The sequence below is a fragment of the Cyprinus carpio genome, chromosome B25 (assembly GCF_018340385.1).
Source record: "Cyprinus carpio isolate SPL01 chromosome B25, ASM1834038v1, whole genome shotgun sequence".
In the NCBI taxonomy this organism is placed as follows: domain Eukaryota; kingdom Metazoa; phylum Chordata; class Actinopteri; order Cypriniformes; family Cyprinidae; genus Cyprinus; species Cyprinus carpio.
Window position 1 is genome coordinate 11,673,962 of NC_056621.1, and position 20,745 is coordinate 11,694,706.

Here is a 20,745-nt window from a genome sequence, read left to right on the forward strand (position 1 = left end):
TTTGTTGAATAAAGAAAACTTAGTGTAGGCTGTGGGCTGCTTCTGGTGCTTGGATTTGTACTTTAATATAATGAGGTCCAAGTTTAAGAATAGCCTACGCTAGAAGTTCTTTTTTATGTATTTGCATTGAAAGCCTTCCACAAATGCCTACGTTCACAAATTAAACAACGATTTACACAAAAAGGACGATTAGTTATCAATTGAGAATTTGTAACTGGTATGTTCTGGTGAAAATAATAATATGGGCTGTAAGAAAATATTAAATATAAAGAGTGGGGCTGCTATGAGTGCAGGTAGGCTAGTCTAGGAACAGCATATTTCAACCCAGTTACATGACAACACTGGCCCTCATGGCCAAAAAAAAAACAGACCGGCCCACGGGAATCCTCCCGGTGCTCCCGATTAGCCAATCCGGGCCTGATCATGACCGATAATAGGTGGAGTACTGCTCAACGGGCCGCTTGTCATGTGGGTTGTTTACAAGTAATTGGGTCTGTATCAGATGGTCACTTTGTTTATCCGGGATTGATAGATTTCATTTATATGATATGTTTTGGTTTATATATTGCTTATAGAAGTAAACCGTTTCCAACAGCTGACAGCTGGTTTCAAATGGTTGAAACTGGTGGTTGAAGGTTGAAACTGATTTCTATGTTATTCTGTTGCTGAGAGTTAAAAAAAAAAGAAGTGCAAGCGGGCAAATCCCCTTTTCTGCAGTTTCAACACTGCTAGTACATTCAGGTTGTTCGAAATGGCATACTTGCTTACTGCCCACTACACAGTGCGTACTGCCTACTATTTTTTTTAAGAATAGTGTGTAACAGTATACAAATAAGGAACAAATGTTTCAGAGTAGTATGCTTAAGTGTTGTCACATGACTTCAGCACAGCTGTCAAGGTGGTTACCTTACAAACAAATGTGCTACAAAGGCTTGTTAATAAGGCTTCATAGTAGTAAACAATGCTATATTGTCCAACTGAACTAATTTCTTTACATATTGGACAGAACTGAATCATCACTGAGCTGTCTGTAACCGAACAATGATATTTTTGGCAGTTACACTAAGTGGAAAAAGCGATATATTCTAGTTACACTAAGTGCAAATAATGATAAATTCTGTTTGCACTAAAATAGCAGCATTTTCTTAAGCAGTAGGCATGAAAATAGCAGTTAGGTGGCAGATATTTATGCTTCAATACTTTAGTACATTATAAAACAGTATGCAATAACATTGTGTAAATTATTATAAATATATAAATTTTATTAGATGAATGGCACTTTATTAGACAAAAATCTACCTACAGCTAAGCATACACAACACCGTATTATTAATAAGGCATTTTATTTCCACTTTTGAAATATTTACTTAATTTTTATTGAAAAATAAGTGTGACCCTGGAGCACAAAACCAGTCTTAAGTCACACGGGTATATTTGTAGCAATAGCCAAAAAAACATTGTATGGGTCAGAATTAACGATTTTTCTTTTATGCCAAAAATCATTAGGATAATAAGTAAAGATCATGTTCCATGAAAATATTTTGTAAATTTCTTACCGTAAATATATCAAAACTTAATTTTTCATTAGTAATATACATTGCTAAGAACTTCATTTGAACAAATTTAAAGGCGATTTTCGCAATATTTTGATACTTTTGCACCCTCAGATTCCAGATTTTCAAATAGTTGTATCTCGGCCAAATATTGTCCTATCTTACCAAACCATACATCAAAGGAAAGCTTATTTATTCAGATTTCAGTTGTTGTATAAATCAAAATTTCGAGAAACTGACCCTTATGATCGGTTTTGTGGTCCAGGGTCACAAATGCCTTTCTTGATGTGATGGAAAAGGAGAAGAATTAAATTATCTTTGCATAATTGAAATATTGTCTTTGCATATAATATATATGATATATGGTTTTATATATATATATATATATATATATTATATATATATTGCTTCAATATTATTTGATGTTATTTGATATAATTTTCACTTGATGGAGATTTACTACTTATCACAGAACCATCGCATTCGATTAATCGTGCAAATGGTAGCATGCTGTTCCGAACACAGCTTCTGTACTGATCTCAGTGTACTTGAGTTATATTTAGCAGATTCTGGCACATATAGTAGAATATCCGGGTAATCCATGCATACAGAAAATTTGCATACTATGCACAGCATTCATACTGGATACTGCAGAAATAGTAAGAGTAGTATGCTGATCTCAGTATGGCATAGACCTCCACTAAACACAGCCTCATGTTTTTTCTACTAGACTCTAGAAATGACTAGCTATACAACTATCACTGACTAATAACAGAGTAACATATTTTTAAATTACGTCTCTTTTTATTTAAATTCAGGTGCACACTATCACTTTATTTTAACCAACGAAGTAACATATTTTACAAATTAATAATTGGTGAGTAAATTGAATATGTTTATTTCTACTTGACTTTTACCGCATCAACTTTTAGTATTAAATACAAGACCATATCAATCATTGGATTAAAAAAAAAAAAAAAATCACTTTGCGCATAATTAACCAGCTACTTGTTTTTTACTTTTCACCAATAGCCGAGATCTGGGGTTGAATTACGTACCAGCCATGCACACAGTGACACTAAGAGACCTGATGCGGATATGGATGCTGTTTCTGTGGTGTGCATCATGTAACTGTGGACCAGATCCCAGGAAGCGGGAGGCTCTGATAAGGCTGGAGGCGTCTAGACGGACAGGAGGCAACATAACACTGAATGAGAGAGAGAAACTGCTTGACGGAAAGCTTCAGAAACTGAAGCAGCACGATATGGAAGCAAGACAGTTCCCACCGTCCATGCATTTCTTCAAGGCAAAGCACCTCATCGATCAAAGTCCTGTCTTTAGCTTGCTTCAGAAGATGCCTAAAGGTGTAGTAATGTAATAATGCAGAGTTATTGTGTAATTTGTGATTTGATTGAATGATAATAATCAGAAATACACACTCTGACTCTCTCTCTCTATATATGTTTTATTGAATATATACACTACTGTTCAAAAGTTTGGAGTACAATTTTAATTTTTTTTAAAGACATGAATATTTTTATTCACTTATTTAAATTGGTCAAAAGTGACAGTGAAGACATTTACAATGTCACAAGATTCTATTTCAAATAAATGCTGTTCTTTTAAACTTTCTGTTCATCAAAGTATCCAAATAAATTATCATTTAGATGGTGTTATTTTAATTTTTTTTTTAGTCTTTTTTTGTAACTTGATACTAATCGGAAATGTTTCTTGAGCACAATCAGCATATTAGAATGATTTCTGAAGGATCATGTGACACTGAAGACTGGAGAAATCATGCCAAAAATTTAGCTTTGACATCACAGGAATAAATATACATTTAACCATTTTTAAATTGTAATATTTTCAACAATATTAGTTTTTTTTGTTTTTTTTGTACTGTATTTTTTTCAGATACCCACGCCCCGCGTTATGTCCAATCGTTTCCATCAACCAGTTGGTCCAATAAAAGAGAATTAATGCCATTATGAGCACATGTAAAAATCTAAAAACCATTCCTATCGTAATTATTTACTTGGTTGTGTCTTCACCATCATCAGTCATTCTCTTTGATAACATCCGAATTACTTTGACAACTTTCAACTTGGTTATACACCATGTTTTCCCAGTTTTTGTCAAAAAAGAGCGAGAGGGCAGTCGCAAATAAAGTATTGGCACAAATAGATGAAAACACTGGGTTTGTTCAAAGATGGAAGCCAGATTACAATTTCGGATTGTTGTCGGGTGTGGGGTCTGAAGAAAGGTATCCACTTGGGTTTTTTTAAAGACATTGAATATTTTTATTCACTTATTTTAAATTGGTCAAAAGTGACAGTGAAGACATTTACAATGTCACAAGATTCTATTTCAAATAAATGCTGTTCTTTTAAACTTTCTGTTCATCAAAGTATCCAAATAAATTATCATTAAGCAGGTAATATTAAACTTTTTTTTTTGTCTTTTTTTGTAACATTGATACTAATCGGAAATGTTTCTTGAGCAGCAAATCAGCATATTAGAATGATTTCTGAAGGATCATGTGACACTGAAGACTGGAGAAATCATGCCAAAATTTAGCTTTGACAATCACAGGAATAAATAACATTTAACCATTTTTAAATTGTAATATTTCACAATATTAGTTTTTTTTTTTTACTGTATTTTTGATCAAATAAATACAGCCCTGGTGAGCATAAGAAACAACTTTTCAAAATAAGAATATACAAAAACATTAAAAATAGTAATGTTTCCAAACTTTTGGTCTGTACTTTAACTATGATGATTTATCTGATCTATCTTTTGTCCAGGTGCAGCCCTGCATGTTCATGACTTTGCTATGGTAGGTGTGGATTGGCTGGTGAAGAACGTGACCTATAGAGAGAACTGCTACGTGTGTTTCACACATGAGCAGACCGTGCGGTTTATCTTCTCCTCTGGACAGCCTGCATCTCGTCCACACTGCTCCTCATGGACTTTGCTCAGATCCCTCAGGGAGAAGATTATTAAAAGCAGTGCTTTTTTGGACAGGTGTTGTATCATAAAACTATACGTTGATTTTAGGATTTTGGTTGAGGGATGTTTGTCTCAAATGTTCATTTGTATCCAGTTCATTCGAAATCTCACACTCTTCACCGAGGACCCAGACAGAGCCTATCCTAGCCAAGATACTGTGTGGAAGAGATTTAAGCAGGCTTTCTTAGTGGCCTATGGGCTGGTCACCTATGCACCTGTGTTCAAAGACTACCTCTATGAAGGTCTCAGACAGTTTTATGAGGACAACATCATGTATGTGGAAATCAGGGCGCTACTGCCAGTGGTATGGATGAATTTCCCCTTAAAAAAATAAAGAAAGAAAATCAATTTAAAATTGTGTGTACTGTAAATAATTACTAATAATGTGCTCATTTTCAAGACATATGAACTTGATGGCAAATTAAATAATAAGGACTGGAGTATGAGGGCCTGCCAGGACGTTGTGAGAAGATTTACTGCAAACTACCCAGACTTCTTAGGGGCTCGGGTGATTTTTACCGTCCACAGGTGAGAGAAACATTGTGCATTTTTATTGTGATGGGAAAGCTGAATTTTCAGCATCATTTCTCCAGGCTTCAGTGTCACATGATCCTTCAGAAATATTTCTAATATGCTGATTTGGTGCTCAAGATACATTTCTTACAGTTATATCAATGTTGAAAATGGTTGTGCTGCTTCATATTTTTTTCTGGAAACTGTGATCCAGTTTTTTTCAGGGTTCTCTGATACGTAGAAAGTTCAAAAGAACAGCATTTGTTCCAAATATTAGTTTGATTAAAGAAGCTTTAAATTAACAGAAATCATTTCCTGTTGCTCTTAGGGGTATAAATGCAGCTGAGGCGGTGAAGACCGTAGAGGAAGCAATGACACTACACAGGAACTATCCAGATATCATGGCAGGCTTTGACTTTGTGAGTATATGGTGAGCATATTGCTGAAATACACAATTCGTGAATAAACTTTGAAGAAAACATTTGCTTTTATAACTCCAGGTAGGACAAGAAGACCTTGGAAGACCTCTGTGGTACTTCAAGGACGCTTTGAGTCTACCTGAAGACAGGGGTGTTAACCTGCCCTACTTTTTCCACGCAGGAGAGACAGGTTTCTTTTGACATCTTGTTTCTTTCATCTGGCACAAAGCAGTGCAACTCAAAGTCATCCTTTAGGCTCAAAAAGATTGAGTGCTTGTTCTTTTAACAGTTGCTATAGTAACATCTGGTAAGGTTATTCACTTTTCCCACCCAGATTCACAGGGAACAGATGTCGATCAAAACCTCATGGATGCTCTTCTATTCAACACCACACGTATAGGTCACGGCTTTGCTTTGGCACGTCATCCTGTAGTTAAAGAGATGTCTAGAAAGATGGATGTACCACTTGAAGTCTGTCCAATCTCAAATCAGGTATATCATCACTCTTTATGCCTTTGAAGTAAAAAAAAATATATATATATATATAAATATATATATATAGACTACATTAATGCATGTTTCTGGTCTTACTGTGTACAACTGGGGCACATTATTCTAAACTAAACATTTGAAGAAGTATTAGCAAATAGCCAAACTTGCATTTAGTCTTGCTTCATTCTTGTATGTAACTCCCGCTTTCTGTGATCAAATCCATATCCAATGGATAAAAGCAAGCCCTGCTCTTTTTTCTTCTGAGTATCACAAAGATTTCCTGCTGAAATATGTCATATATAGTTGGTTATAAACAGGACTTCATATTTATACTTACTTAATGTCCATGTCTTGAACAGTCACTGTTTGTTAAAACATGCTACAATCTCATCGTGTTGATTCAGCTAATCAATGGGAGTTATAATATGTAAAATAAATGTATGAGATGAAAATATTATATTAAGTAAATATTGTACAAATGTGATTTTATGCAAGGTTTACATTTTGAATTAAATTTGTGTTTTGAAATTTATGTTCAAACAGTGGTAATATTTTGTATTTTTTTTAAAAAATTAGTCATTTTCATCAAGGCTGCATTTATTTTATCAAAAAAAAAAAAAAAACAGTAATATTGTGAGTTCAGTGTCACATGATCCTTCAGAAATCATTCTAATATGCTGACTTCATGCTCAAAAAACATTTATTATTCTTATCAATTTTAAAAATATTTTTGTGGAAACTTTTTGATCAATAGAAACAACAGCGTTTATTTGAAATAGAAATCTTTTGTTACATTATGAATGTCTTTACTGTCACTTTTGATCAATTTAATGCATCTCTGCTCAATAAAAGTTTACATTTCTTTTAAAAAAAAATAAAAAATAAAAATAAAATCTTATTGACCCCAAACTTTTGAACGGTAGTTTATCTTGCTGTTTTGGTACATTATATGATTTTTCATCTTTCCACTATGCTTTTTTTCAGTCTTTGCTATATTGTAAAAAAAAAGAGCATCTAACACTAGCATTCTTTATTCTTTTTCAATTCTATCTGTTTTCTTTTCATTATAAAAAATGAGCATCTAACACTAGCATTCTTTAAAAAAAAAAAAAAAATCCCAGTAACACGAGTGTTCCTTATCGTTTTTCTGTTCTATCTACTTGTTTTATTTTCGTTTATTATAATAAAAAAAATAATAATAATAAAAAAAAAAAACTGGCTATGCATACTGCATTAGGTTAACTGAGACTTAACATAATTATATTATTGCTCTTTTGTTGGATTTGATTGCTTCTATTGTCCTAATTTGTAAGTCCATCATCAGCTAAATGACATCAGTATGTTTCATTGTCTGAATAGCCACTTATTTGAAAATACTAACAATGCTTTAACTCTTTGACAGGTGTTGAAACTGGTCTCAGACTTGCGGGACCACCCAGCGGCAGTGCTGATGGCTGAGGGTCATCCTGTAGTGATCAGCTCGGATGACCCAGCTCTGTTTGGGGCCACTGCACTTTCACACGATTTCTACGAAGCCTTCATGGGCTTTGGAGGAATGAGCTTTAATTTAGGCACATTGAAAGAGCTGGTCATAAACTCCCTCAGGTAACAGATAACTACAGCTGTCAGATTTTAGGATTTATACAGACATTACTTAAAAGTTTGAGAGTTTTTCGGTCATTAGTATAATCTACAACAAGGCTTTGCTGTTTATTTGTAACTTATTTGTCCTTTCGCTCTTTATTTCTAGGTACAGCTCATTGCCAAGTCAAACTAAGAAAAAGGCTATTGAGGTATTGCTGGTAAAATGGGACAAGTTTGTCTCGGAAAGTTTACTGTAGACTACTTCAACATGTGGTCTCTGAACCAGGATGTTTTAAACATGCTCTAAGGCCATTTTTACAGGATGGTTTCCTCTTATGTTTGTCATATTGGTGAACATACTGGGGTGTGATATTATCTTGAGCTGGCCTGTGCTGCCATCTGGTGCAGAATCTACTGAATGTACTGAATATCTTGACTTCCATTGAAACAAAATGGAGGACTCCAGTCCAGTGCTTGAACCTTCAGGCTGATGACAGCGGTTTTGTGTGCAATTTTGTGAATTTTTATGACAGCAAAGTCACACAACATATAGGTGTTTACAAGGTAGACAACTTCAGGACACCTGATAAACCAGAAAAACTGTGATGTACAATGTCAGTTAATTGTTTTATTTGAAAAAGTAGTTCTTAAAGGAATAGTTTACCTAAAAAAGAAAAGTTGCTGAAATTGTACTCACCCTCAGGCCATTCGGGATGTAGATAAGTTTGTTTCTTCATCTTTACCAATGGATCCTCTCTGCAGTGAATGGGTGCCGTCAGTATGAAAGTCGAGACAGCTGACCCAATAATCCACATGACTCCAGTGAAGCAAAATCTTGCATGTTTGTAATAAACAAAAACAAAAATATACAGCGTTTTTAACTGTTGCTTCCAGTTAAAATAGTGTCTTTCATCTATAATATTGCTTAATATTTTGATGTAAGGAGACAAAAGGGGGATAAACTTTACTGGAGGAAGTGTTATTATGGATTATATTGATACTTCACAAGACATTAACCGATGGACTGGAGTTGTGGATTATTGTGATGTTTTTATCAGCTGTTAGGACTTTCATTCTGGCAGCATCCACTCACTGCAGGGGATCCACTGATGCGCAAGTGATTTAATGCTAATCCAAGCCTGTTCCAATGAAGAAACAAACTCACTTGAATTTTTTATTTTTATTTATTTTTTCACATTTTCATTTTTGGTTGTCCTATTCCTTTAAACTTTTCTACTTTTAAACTAAGTACATTTTTACTTTAACAACCTTTGTAGGCTGACTCAAGTTACCTGATTTCAGTTGTTTATGCATATGCAACTTATTTTGTTTACAACATAAATGTTTTTAAAAAACAAGTGTTTGACATTCACCATCTTTACTGACCTATTAAAAATTGCGCAGCTTTCCAAAACACTTCACGTGGAGTCCCCTGTCTAATTAAAGCCAAGGTTTACTGTAAAACGATCCGGTGTATTGTCCTCGATTACTGAGCCCTGATGGTGTTCATCTTTCAGGTTCCCTCTGTAATATTCATCTACTGCTGGTATTAAACTGGGAAAAATAGCGCTCGTCTGGAATGTTTGTGTACACATCCTGAAGATGTTTCTTCCTGTAAATGGAAAGAGTGATTATTTCAGTTTTAGTTTTAGTCATTTAAAACCAAAAAAGCATTTCCTGTATTTTTTTAAATCTAATATATTAATATTCATGTCAAACCCTATTTAACTCACTGAGCATCATGGGCCTGAGCCAGCAGTGCGTTGGTGTTGTCCATTGCCCTGCGCAGCTCCTTATTAATGCGTGCGTGCTGTCTTTCTAGCAGCAGTGCAGCACGGGCGGATGTCATGCGCTCGTGATGCTCCTGAAGCTCTTTCTCTCGTTGCTCCATGACAGCACGCTGCACACAATCATTTGATTCTTATCACTTAAGTGTATTTTAATGTTTGAAACATTTCAGAAGTGCCATGCGATGTTACTTACTAATAAACAAAAGTAAAAAAAAAAAACAAATTCCCAAGTGCTGGGCTTTACCTTCCTCTGTTCTGCTTGCTGCAGCTGGTATTGTGTGTACTGCTGGAGCTCTTCAGGACTCATTCCCTTGTAATAGTCCCTGCGCAGGCGAGACAGACCCAGCACACTCATATTCTGCTCAGGGTTTTCCATCAGCAGGTCTCCATTCAGCTGGTTCAGGATGTCCGTCTGGTTGTTTTCCTCCTCTTCATGATGCTCCTGTAGACGTCGATTTGTGATTTCCGCAGCCTGAGGTCAAGAAGCAATGATGTTAATTGAGAGTACTGATAGTTCTTGGATTTTAAAGCATAACTTGTGGACTTTAGTGGGCAGTGACTCACCAGTGCACGGTTAAAGTCTTTGGTGGCGATGGCTGCAGCTTTCTTGCTTTGTTCCTCCATCTTCTGCAATTCAAGAGCGCGTTTGTCTAGAGCCAGTCTGCTTTGATCATACTGGTGCACTATATAGTGTGTAAAAAGAGGAAAACCTTCATAGTAGGGCTGGGAAATCACTATACCTTCTCAGAAACAACAGTTAAGACTGGGACCAAGTGTCATTTAAAAATGTACAGTTTTTGGGGCGACTGTAGAAAGGCTTCCCATTCATCCAGTGAACTTACGTTCTTGTTGCAGCTGTTGTTTTGCTCGCTCTAGCTCGTCTTGCTGTTGTAGGGTCCATGCTCTGAGCTGCTCCTGCTGCTTCCTCAGTCTGTCCCTCTGGGCCGGATCTTCTCCAGTCAGCCCCGGCAGTATCCGCACCCCTTCCTGCTTCTTCAGCAGCTCTGGATCGTTCAGATCAAACTCACGCCGGCTGGCAGGTTGTTGAAACTGTTGTCTGAATCGCACAATGGCTTCATTCAACAGACGCTCATCCTTCTTTTGCCGCTGCTCCAGGACACAAGCTACACGGTCACTGCACAGCAGCTCATCAGCTAAAAAGAGAAAGGAACAGGCTTTGAGTTAAGTTCAGTGTAAATGTGAATTTTGTGAAGTTGTCCAGTTTTTTGGATGAAAAAGTAAAGTAAAAAGTAATGAAAATTACTTAATTGATTATTATTTTAAGATTACACAAAACACACACACACACACACACATACATATATAGTATATATCTTAAGGATTTTTTTTTCTTTTTCGGGCAGTTACACCACTTTTTGAATGTATTTATTAATGTACTCGTTGTATGAGTAAATAATATATTAAATATTTTCTAATGACAGATCAAAAATAAAAATAACAAAATAAAATCCTTACAGAACTCACCATATATTTTAAATGCATTCTCTTGGCCTTGTTCTTTCTCTCTTAGTTCTTTAACTTGGTGGTCGAGAGCATCTTTGTCAACCTGACCAAGAGAGAAATCAACAAATTATCTCGCAGATGTTGTTTACAGCTGTATAAAATATTAAATGTATTCCACCAAACAGACTTACTCCAATCGTGCGGAGTTTATCGTCGAAGATCCTCTCCCGGCGCTGCAGCTCCCTGTTTCTCCTTCTGTCGAGTTGAACAGCTGCGACTCGGTCTGACAAAAGCTCAACTTGATTCATTGTGTATCACGACTTTAATTCGATTTAGCGAGTTGTTTTAATCGACTTGCTGGCTGTCACAAACCGAGGGAAACCCGTAAACAAACACGTTGCTAGGAGACTGAAGATACACGTTTGAAAAAGGCGCCCTCTCGCGGTTGTTTTTCATGAGACAGAATGGCTGAAATAAAATACACCTCGCACACTCCAGAAACATACATGTATACGATACATATAAACCACTTTTCAAAACTTATGCTTTAATCATGTTTTTTTTTTTTTTTTTTGTTATTGCATGTCCATAAAAACCTTTGCGTGCTAAATTCCACTAATGAGGGAATCCATATGATAATGTGTTTTATTGATGCTGCGACGTTAAGACTTTTTTTTTTAATGTTTATCTTACATTTGTAATTTGTTATGCTGTGCACCAACACCAATGTTATTTTACTGTAATAGTTTTATCAGTGTGAAATGGTAGGCCTAGCAGTAGTTCAGAACTGAAATGATGATTACTTCTGTCACAGGACACAGACCTCACAGTGACATTATAACACTCAAAAGACAAGTTTCAGTGTAATTAACCGTGTCACTTGTGTCAGGTTAAACCGCATTTGACTTAAACTTAAACCTAAACAAAAAATAATTCACAAACAAGAACACAATCAAATGTATATGTGACCCTGGACCACAAAACCAGTCATAAGTAGAACCAGTATATACATTGTATGGGTCAAATGATCTTTTTTTCTTTTTTTTATGGCAAAAATCATTAAGTAACTATCATGTTCCATGAAGATATTTTGTAAATTTCATACTGTAAATATATCCAGACTTAATTTTTGTTTAGTAATATGCATTGCTAAGAACTTAATTTGGACAACTTTAAAGGTGATTTTCTCAGTATTTCAATTTTTTTTGCACTCTCAGATTCCAGATTTTTCCAGTTGTATCTCAGCCAAATATTGTCCTATCATACCAAACCATACATCAATGGAAAGCTCATTTATTCAGCTTTCAGTTGATGTATAAATCTTAATAATAATATTAATAAAACAATGACCCTTATAACTGGTTTTGTGGTCCAGTGTCACATATTTTCCGTTCACATACTTGTACACACATATTATTTTGAGGTTTCTACAGCTATTTCCTTTACTATATTTTCACTTCTGTGAAATTTCCTTTTAAGTCTTTGATAACATGTTGTATTGTCCATTTTTGTCCTGTGCATGTTTGCAAAATAAGATAATAGTAGGAATCCTCTCCTTGTCCGATCTCAAGACATCGATTTGTGTTTCTGTTCCTTATTGCATTTCCCTAAAAAGGAAACAGAACCCAGAAAAGAAATTTTCTCTGATTATAACAGTAAATAATAACCACACATTTAGCAATGCTAAGCAATGTGCTGTGAAATTCAGCAGGACCGTACCTGAGAAAAGTCCCAGTATATACTCAATCCTGTCTCCTTGGCATTTTTACATTCATGCAACGCTGGTGTAATTCCACTACCAGGATCCATTAGACAACGGTTAGAGTTATACGTGTGCGATTTGATGCCTCCAATGTAGAACTCTCCATTACGGTTGTAATAACAATGCTGTGAGAGACAGTCAAATGAAGAGTGCTTTTTGGACGTGGTTACTCAAGGTAAAGGTTTACACTCACATACAGTACCTGAGGGTCATAGTGATGACATTCATACAGAATAGGGACACTTCCAGGAACTTCACCTTGATCAACGCAGTATCTTTTCTGGATGTCATTCCTCAGCTGCCATGAGAAATAAACAGCGACAGTTTAGGGATAACTAGTTTAGATGGACCAACTTTATATCTATTTTGGAGGGGAATTGTATCAGAAGACTTTGAGCAACTATTAAATAATATCTTACCGCACCATAACCAATTATGCCTTCCCAGCTGTCTAGGAGAGGATATACATTTTCCAGATACCATTTGAAGGGCTTACATTTGAGTTTCTCTCGTAACTTTTTTCTTTCAGTCACATCACCAATATCAATCCCATGATTCTAAAGAAAAAACAGTTACGTTTTTATATTTTTTGATATGAGAATGAGTGGAATTAGTTATAAACAAGACGGTTGATATTCAGCTTCAGCTTGAGCTAACCTTAAAATGATGTTTACTATTCCTCTTACCTTAGGGGGGAGATTCCAGGCAATATTCACATTGGATTTATATTCATCCAGCCAGATTTCAGCCACTCTCAGGGCGTTTCGAATCATGGGTTTGCTGAGATCTGGTGAATATGGCTTATGTTCTCTTTCAATGTGTGCGATCTTTGAACATGGCACCACTTCAATACTCCCACCGCAGAGCCAGACCTGATTTATATATACATATATGTCAAATACTGATCAGATTTAAGCACTTTCACACACATTATATGCATTCTTTTAGAGCCACGGTGTGTATTACTGACTTACACGTATTGCAAGTTCAACATTTTCACCACCATAAATTATCATTCCTTCATCCAAAACTCCAATTTCTCCCAGGAACTGACGATCAGCGACAAGAATACCCATGATTGAGGGACTCCTAACAATGCAGAAAAATTAAACTACTTAAACGTTCTACTTCCATCAAATCATAAACCGCAAACTGTAGCTTATACGAAATAAAGCATGGTAATAGTTTACACATTATGCGGCATTTACAGTAATTCCGTTCCCAGCATGATGACAAAATGACTCATCATGAGCAAGTTAAATTGTTTTAATAACTGTTTTAATAATTGTTGCATTATTCACTCAACCAATTCATCAAAAACACAGATTCATTTAGGAATGAAATAAGCAATCGTTTTATTAAACAAGTTTACTTTTCACCTAAACGATTAGTTCAAAAACACAGATTCAGTAATGAAATAAAGCAACCATTTTTAAATGCTGCATGGTTTGCATAACTGATTCATTCTAAAAACACTGATTCATTCAGGAATCAAATAAGCATCCATCTTTATAAATGTTGCATTGTCCACTCATGTTGCACGATTTGTTCAAAAAAGCAACAAAAATATATATTATTTAGAAACTAAATAATCAAATAAATGTTGAATTATTCACTCAAGCATTTTGTTAAAAGAAACACTGATTCATTTATTAACAGCATTGTGTTGGCCGGAGACTTGAATTATTTTTCTGTATGTGTCACATTCCAGCGGAATTTAAAATTAACAATAGCAAGGGAAGGTGATTTACAATATTGGAAAAAATTGGACCACTTACTTCCCTGGTACTGATGGGTCGTTGTTTTTGTACCATTCTGGCCGGAAGGACTCGTACATGCACCAGAGGTTCCAGTCGAATGCATGAGCAGATGGAATATACTCAGTAACCTCCAGTGTGTCAAAAAGCACATTGTCAAACACTGGTGACAGCACTACTGTCCTGTCTGCTTTGATTCTTGCAAGTAGTGGCTCTGCCCTAGAACAATACGGCAGTCAAATGTATATTTAGCAAAGATATTAAGTCCCTCTTATTACTAAGCCTGGGCTAATATTTACCATTCGATTTGAACTTCAATGTGCGCATCCAGAATGGCTATCACCTGACCTGTGGCCGCTTCCCAGCCTGAGATTCTTGCCTTGGCAAGCCCCATCTGCCTTTTGTGTCTCACTTTCTTGATTAAACCAGGGTCGTCTTTATTAAGTAGATCAATATATTCATCTAGAGCCAATTGCAGATCCTCTGTCCAGAAATGAAAAAAAAAAAAAAAACATGTAATAGAATAAATTGTTATATTAAACGATTCTTATTTAGAGTATGCGTCTTTCTATATTTTCCATAAATTCTGTTTATTTTTCTTAATAAAGCAGATTTATGCTTGAAAAATAAATAACTGTTTAGAAAACAGCTAATATTATAATTAAAATTTCACAAATATTAAGGGTAAAACTAACCATTGGAGCTGTGGTCGTCTACCAGGATGATCTCCTTCAGCAGATGAGCAGGAGTTTTGTCAGTGATGCTGCGGATTGCTCTTTTAATGACTGACAGAGCCTCATTAAAGTAGATCAGAATCACACTAATGGTGGGCAGGTCCTTAGGGTAGATCTTCACAGTACATCTGCATTGATATATATATATATATATATATATATATATATATATATATATATATATATATCAGAGGAATACATTACATATGAAGAGTTCATTTGCAAAAACAGATAAGTCTGTTTTTAACAATTTAGAAAAATCATGTTTTTTCATTGTGCATTCCAGTTAATCTCAATTAAACTGCAGTTGGGTTATTTTGATTAGGTTAAAAAATTAACTAAAACATACAGCTAACTAATACAAAAAACACAATAAAAACATGATTTGTGAAAAATAAAAAAAACTTGAGTTATGTTTTTGCAAATAAACCCTTCATATATTAAAACAGAAAATATATCTTTGACTAGAAATCAGTTGTTAAGCAGTTACCTGATGTTTCGAGTATCAGGGATTGTTCTGTTCAGTGGTAATCTGTTACTGAGGAACACATTGTATCCAAATTCCTGAAACTGCCTCTCTGCTTCCATTTGTTCTTCTTCTGTGAGTTCAGCTCCCCATGACCTGAAGAGAGGCGATTGTGGATACAACTTCTTTTTTGTAATTTTCTGTTCCACAACAGCCTCTTTGACGTTTTGATTTTTGCCCTCTATAACTTTGGCTGAAAATAAAAGTATGCAAACATTGAGATAATGAAGAAATAATATGTTCTCAAATATATGTAATGAGCACAAACTCACCTATTTTATAAACTTGATCTTCAATTCTCTTGAGTCTTCTGAGAACCTCCAGATCTTCTGGCCTTTGTAACCTGTTGTCACTAGTTATCCCCTGTCTGATAAATGTCATGTACGCAAGACTGTAAACTACGACAGCGATAACTAACAAACACACCACTCTTGCTGCAATCTTCATTTTCAAAATGACTTTGTGGCCATGATTTATACGGAAACAGCAAAGGATGTATACGAAGGCCTGTTCATAAAGCTGAGTGTCAACAAAGGTGTACTTTGATTTACGCAAGACACCTCTGATATGAGATATGGGAGTGGTTGAAGTTTTGCTGATTTGGTCAGAGGAATGAAGTCAAAGTTCTATAGAACCTGTTAGTATCTAACATATAGGAAGTTTTTCAAATAACAGTTTTGTATTTAAATATTTTATCCTGTGATGCAAAACTATTTTTAAGCATCCCTACTCCAGCCTTAGTATCACAGGATCCTCCAGAAATCATTTGAATATGCCGATTTAGTCCTCAATAAACATTTCTTATTATTATCAAAGTTCGATACAGCTGTGCTGCTTAATTGTTTTTCAGAATTCTATGATGAATAGAAATTAAAAAACTTTTTTTGTAGTAACAAATCTCATACTGCCACTTTTGATCCATTTTAATATATCTTTGCTTAATAAGTTCTTTCTATTTTTTTATTAAAATTTAATTCTTTGTTAGAAAATATTTTTTAAACAAGAAACATGGGATGTAGCGAAACAAGAAAACAAAACTCTTGATTTAAAAAATACACTGAATAGCCTGATCTTCATGCAATCAATACTAATTTTTATCAAACATGTACAACCCCTACAACTTAGCATACAGATCACAAGTCATTTTAAAGACACTGAATATTAAATATAAACTCTTGCAAATATGTTGTTCACAAAACATCTCACATTTTTAAAATCACATCTGTACATTTTTCTTACATTTGTGGGGCAAACATAAGATAATGCATCGCACTCGAACAAGGAAAAAAAAAAAACGTGCCAAGGATATAAGGTTGAATATCTTTATTTATGTACAGAAAAAAAGTCAAACTAGACAACACGTGAGGACCAGCAGAGATCTGACTGGACACAGGAGCAACTGCTGCTTGTTTAATAGCTGACTGTTTTGGCGGGCTTGGTCTCTCCGATCTCAGCATCCAGGTAGCGGTAACGGCGGTGACGACGCAACGTTTCAATGGCCTTTTGCTCGATGGAGAACGGTGTGATGCCCAAATCCTCCAGTCCTGGGAGGTCAGGGTACTTCATGTCCGTTGTGTGGAACTACAAAAGACAGTTTCAGCTATTTATGTTCTTGACAACAAATAAAATCTCTCATTTTGTAATGCTCTGAAACACATACCCGGTCGACTTTATCACGGGTCGTCCAGGGCTCGAATGGGTTCATCTCAAAAAACCTTGCGATTAGGCTAAAACCAGAAAACACAAAGGAAATCTAAACTTCTGTAAATTGTCAGGTTAAAGGTGAACTTTGTATGATACATTCTCTTGACCCATAGCATTAAATGTTGTATTCAGTGCAACAACACCTTCCTCAGAATTTCTTATTTTGTTTTCTAATACAAATATCTAAACATCCTTAAATTGAGATAAATTTACTTGAGACGAAAACGAAACACATGAAGCCTTGTTTTCTGAAAAGCTTATGCTTAAAACAAGAACAAACATTTGTCAATGGGGTATACAAAACTAGTTTTCCCTTTGCCCTGAGTTTATTTTTCAACTTGCCAGACACTCGTTCTTGTTTTTTAAGCATAAACTCACTTAATTCCTATTTTATGCAATTTCGCTTCTTAAGTAAATGTAGAAGTTGATTTAAGAATGTTTAATCATTTACACTCTAAACAAGACAAAACTACTAATGAAGTGATCAGGAGGTACAGTAATAGATATAATTACATATTCTAGTGTTTGCTTACTGATAGAGAGGGCGAGGTATGGGGTAAGCCAAATACGGCCTGTGGGCCAGGGCATATACGTACTCCACCAAGTCATGAAGTAGATACCGGTTGGGCCTGCGAAGCAAAAGATTCCTTTCACATTGTTTCGGACACAAGAAATCATAGATTGGAAAGTGTGAATATGAAAAAAACCCATACCCAACTAATGCATATGTTTTCCCATTAGCATCGGGGTCTTTAATGGCATTGACGATTGCTTTAGCCACATCCACCACCTTTAAAAAGTCAAATATTGCATCTTTAATCTGAAATAATCATAAACCATGAATGTAAATATTTACTTGTGTTCAAATTGGTTGATGCTCACATGAACAGGCTGCTTGACGGTCTGCTTGCCCATTGCAATAAGAGGAACAGCTTTGCCAAACCAACGCATGTCTAAACAACAGCAATTACAGGAAATATCGATTTAACAACTGGGTGAACTGTCCCTTTAAGACAGAACACATTCTACTTCTGTCATCACATAACATACAACAACAAGGTATATTTTTTAATATTTACAATCAGGAACTGATTTCAGGATATAATCAGACACCTACTAGCAAAGTGGTTCAAGAACCTATCCTCTCTTCCAAAGCACTCAGAAGGTTTCATAATGATGGCGTCAGGGAACTCTTCCCGCACCACTGCCTCACCGACAGCCTGCAGGAATCAAATGCATCATCAGTTATGACACAACAACAACAACACAATTATCCACTTTACCTCTGTAGAATGTATTGACTTTTTCTACCTAAGCACTTAGCAGCCTAAATTGCTATTGGGTTTTTGGCACACACATGGTTTTTAATTAAGCATGTTACATTATTAAACCATTACCTTATTCCTTAGGTACTTGGAAGGGCTGCGGATATCTGCGTTAAGGTGGGACATGTGGATGAACTTTTTGATTCCGGCTTCACGAGCTGCCTTTGTGATCTGCTGAGGGATGGAGACGAAGACGTCTTCGAACTTGTAGTTGCTTTAAAAGAGGAAAAAAAGACAGCATGTTTAATAGAAACATAATCTATTTGAATACATCTACAGACCACCTCGAAGTATCGGAGTAAAAATCGTTTAGTTTAGAAAGAATTTAGTTGAATCAAAAGATTCTTCATTTCTTTTAAACATATTTTTGAAATCACATTGCAATTTTTATCAGAATAACAAGAATTATATTTTTTCCCTAAATCATGCCGCCCCATTTTCTAGTACCTGGTCTCCCACTCTCGTCCCACAAGGTTGATCACAACGTTGGAGTGAGAAATCGCTCTTTTGATCGATTCCTTATCCCTTGCATCCCATTCCTGTAAAAGCATCAAAAAGCATATTAAAGAGGAAACTCTTCTTCTGGAAATAAGACAAATGGTGGTGAGTGCATTTACCATAAAGATGATCTGGCCCAGATCTCCCATAGGTCTGAGGTACATGAGATCGTACTGGTCACATCGGTGAGGAATCACGATCTGGGAGCCAATACGTCCTGTAACAAACCCATACTTTATTTTTCAAACCAATGAAATGGCAATGGATCGTATCTAAGTGAATGAGGCTCATTCAGGTTCTTACGATGAATAATATCATGTCTCACCGAGTCGGTTGACAACATATCTCCCCAGAAAGCCAGTGGCTCCAAACACCGTCGCAGCTACTCCACTGGAGGATGAGCGGCCTCCTTTTCCTCTGGGCACCACGGCATGATGGATCTTCCTGTGCTGAACCGTCACAGGACCAGCCGCCAGCAAAACCGGAGAACAGGTGCCTGATGACAGAAAAAATCCAATATATAAGTATGTCTACAGAAACAATTCAAGTACACTGATGAAACTGTATCTTAACCCTATAAAGCCTACTGTATAATACTTGGTTCATGCATTCGAAACTTCGCTGAAAAATACACAATCTTCTACAACGATGCCTTCAATATGACACAAAACAAAACAGATATGCAAAGTTTAAAAAACAAATGTTTTAAAATCTAAAACTACAATAATCTAGTCAATTAAAAAAAAAAATGTTTTCTGGCTATCTTTTTATTTGTCAGGCTTTACAGGGTTAACTGTGGAAAAAAACCAGTACGACTTCCAGAATGATAATACTTAGCATAAAAATATTACATGTTAAAGGTTGCAGATCGTATAAAGGAAATAGAAATTGATAACAGAAGCAATTTGGGTATCTTATGAGCGCTTGTGATGTCTATAAATACTCTCTAGGTATGTTTTGACACATTCTCCGGTTATGCTGCACGGCACGCAGTACACTATTACTGCATTAAGTCGAAAATGTGACAAAACTACAGTTCTACAGTAAAACTGACCGTGTTTGTAGTTTTAAATGACATAGTAGCATATTTCTGACAATAGTGATGTACTAATGCACAACTGAGGCCTGATGTCTTCAGCCGGGGTCACAAAACACAAGACAATGATTTTGTTTAAACGTCATCTAATCGCTTTATCATTCGTCTCGTTAACATTCTCAGCCATGTTAGTGTTTCTGTACGGTCACATTGTCTGTATGGTGAAGTAATCTAACCGCGAACTCACCTGAAAGCTTGGGAAGGACACCCGCAGGACGGCAAAACAGAGTGACGGCCGCCATGATTCTGGCCGCTAGCACGGAGGCTGAGGAGGGTCAAACGCAAAGCGAAAAAAGCGAAAGCGAAATGGTACGGTAAGAACTTATAGAAAGATTTTTATATGGTGTTAAATACCTCAAAGAAGCTAAAACTCAGCTTTAAATATATTACAAAAAGTAAACAGAACGATTCGGGTTCGGACATTTATAACATTAAGAGTTGAGGTAAACCTATAAAAGTACTTATGCATTATTTGTACTTATTTTATTGTTTAAACGCAGTATAACCAACCGTCTT

General features: G+C 35.7%; 4 protein-coding genes across 4 annotated transcripts; 1 reads left to right on the forward strand and 3 right to left on the reverse strand.

Annotated features, from left to right (window-relative positions):
• The first annotated feature begins 2,616 nt into the window (after nucleotides 1-2,616).
• On the forward strand, nucleotides 2,617-8,852 carry LOC109106961 (adenosine deaminase 2-A). The gene is made up of 9 exons (XM_042753162.1): nucleotides 2,617-2,917; nucleotides 4,361-4,602; nucleotides 4,660-4,869; nucleotides 4,966-5,093; nucleotides 5,407-5,497; nucleotides 5,579-5,687; nucleotides 5,832-5,989; nucleotides 7,392-7,594; nucleotides 7,740-8,852. Exons 1-9 carry the CDS (start codon nucleotides 2,617-2,619, stop codon nucleotides 7,828-7,830), a joined length of 1,533 nt encoding a protein of 510 aa, XP_042609096.1. The 3' UTR covers nucleotides 7,831-8,852.
• Nucleotides 8,853-9,003: 151 nt separating this feature from the next.
• On the reverse strand, nucleotides 9,004-11,851 carry LOC109106963 (RIB43A-like with coiled-coils protein 2). Its single transcript, XM_042753158.1, has 7 exons — nucleotides 11,019-11,851; nucleotides 10,849-10,930; nucleotides 10,206-10,517; nucleotides 9,928-10,046; nucleotides 9,608-9,835; nucleotides 9,307-9,473; nucleotides 9,004-9,185 (listed from the first exon to the last, which is right to left on the reverse strand). Exons 1-7 carry the CDS (start codon nucleotides 11,133-11,135, stop codon nucleotides 9,107-9,109), a joined length of 1,104 nt encoding a protein of 367 aa, XP_042609092.1. The 5' UTR covers nucleotides 11,136-11,851; the 3' UTR covers nucleotides 9,004-9,106.
• A 270-nt stretch (nucleotides 11,852-12,121) lies between these two features.
• On the reverse strand, nucleotides 12,122-16,339 carry LOC109107511 (probable polypeptide N-acetylgalactosaminyltransferase 8). Its single transcript, XM_042752953.1, has 11 exons — nucleotides 15,879-16,339; nucleotides 15,571-15,799; nucleotides 15,042-15,208; nucleotides 14,646-14,829; nucleotides 14,368-14,565; nucleotides 13,564-13,678; nucleotides 13,276-13,461; nucleotides 13,009-13,146; nucleotides 12,792-12,887; nucleotides 12,547-12,714; nucleotides 12,122-12,434 (listed from the first exon to the last, which is right to left on the reverse strand). The coding sequence occupies exons 1-11, from the start codon at nucleotides 16,051-16,053 to the stop codon at nucleotides 12,273-12,275; spliced, it is 1,818 nt and encodes a 605-aa protein (XP_042608887.1). The 5' UTR covers nucleotides 16,054-16,339; the 3' UTR covers nucleotides 12,122-12,272.
• A 575-nt stretch (nucleotides 16,340-16,914) lies between these two features.
• LOC109050646 (NADH dehydrogenase [ubiquinone] 1 alpha subcomplex subunit 9, mitochondrial-like) lies at nucleotides 16,915-20,543 on the reverse strand. Its single transcript, XM_019068224.2, has 11 exons — nucleotides 20,417-20,543; nucleotides 19,459-19,629; nucleotides 19,253-19,350; nucleotides 19,083-19,174; nucleotides 18,708-18,849; nucleotides 18,428-18,530; nucleotides 18,193-18,263; nucleotides 18,024-18,100; nucleotides 17,844-17,939; nucleotides 17,267-17,333; nucleotides 16,915-17,187 (listed from the first exon to the last, which is right to left on the reverse strand). The coding sequence occupies exons 1-11, from the start codon at nucleotides 20,469-20,471 to the stop codon at nucleotides 17,017-17,019; spliced, it is 1,143 nt and encodes a 380-aa protein (XP_018923769.1). The 5' UTR covers nucleotides 20,472-20,543; the 3' UTR covers nucleotides 16,915-17,016.
• Between the last annotated feature and the right edge of the window lie 202 nt (nucleotides 20,544-20,745).

Bases quoted from the DNA above. Each gene is read 5' to 3' on its own strand.
- LOC109106961 (XM_042753162.1), top strand. From the start codon at position 2,617: ATGCACACAGTGACACTAAGAGACCTGATGCGGATATGGATGCTGTTT. The intron at 2,918-4,360 runs GTGTAGTAATGT...TCTTTTGTCCAG, and splicing joins GCTTCAGAAGATGCCTAAAG to GTGCAGCCCTGCATGTTCAT. The intron at 5,990-7,391 runs GTATATCATCAC...ACTCTTTGACAG, and splicing joins TCTGTCCAATCTCAAATCAG to GTGTTGAAACTGGTCTCAGA.
- LOC109106963 (XM_042753158.1), bottom strand. From the start codon at position 11,135: ATGAATCAAGTTGAGCTTTTGTCAGACCGAGTCGCAGCTGTTCAACTC. The intron at 10,518-10,848 runs GTGAGTTCTGTA...TTCTCTTTTTAG, and splicing joins GAATGCATTTAAAATATATG to CTGATGAGCTGCTGTGCAGT. The intron at 9,186-9,306 runs GTGAGTTAAATA...TTCCATTTACAG, and splicing joins GCTCAGGCCCATGATGCTCA to GAAGAAACATCTTCAGGATG.
- LOC109107511 (XM_042752953.1), bottom strand. From the start codon at position 16,053: ATGAAGATTGCAGCAAGAGTGGTGTGTTTGTTAGTTATCGCTGTCGTA. The intron at 15,209-15,570 runs GTAACTGCTTAA...ATATCAATGCAG, and splicing joins CCTGATACTCGAAACATCAG to ATGTACTGTGAAGATCTACC. The intron at 12,435-12,546 runs GTACGGTCCTGC...TTTCCTTTTTAG, and splicing joins TATACTGGGACTTTTCTCAG to GGAAATGCAATAAGGAACAG.
- LOC109050646 (XM_019068224.2), bottom strand. From the start codon at position 20,471: ATGGCGGCCGTCACTCTGTTTTGCCGTCCTGCGGGTGTCCTTCCCAAG. The intron at 19,175-19,252 runs GTAAATGCACTC...ATGCTTTTACAG, and splicing joins TGGGCCAGATCATCTTTATG to GAATGGGATGCAAGGGATAA. The intron at 18,850-19,082 runs GTACTAGAAAAT...CCTCTTTTAAAG, and splicing joins GGACGAGAGTGGGAGACCAG to CAACTACAAGTTCGAAGACG.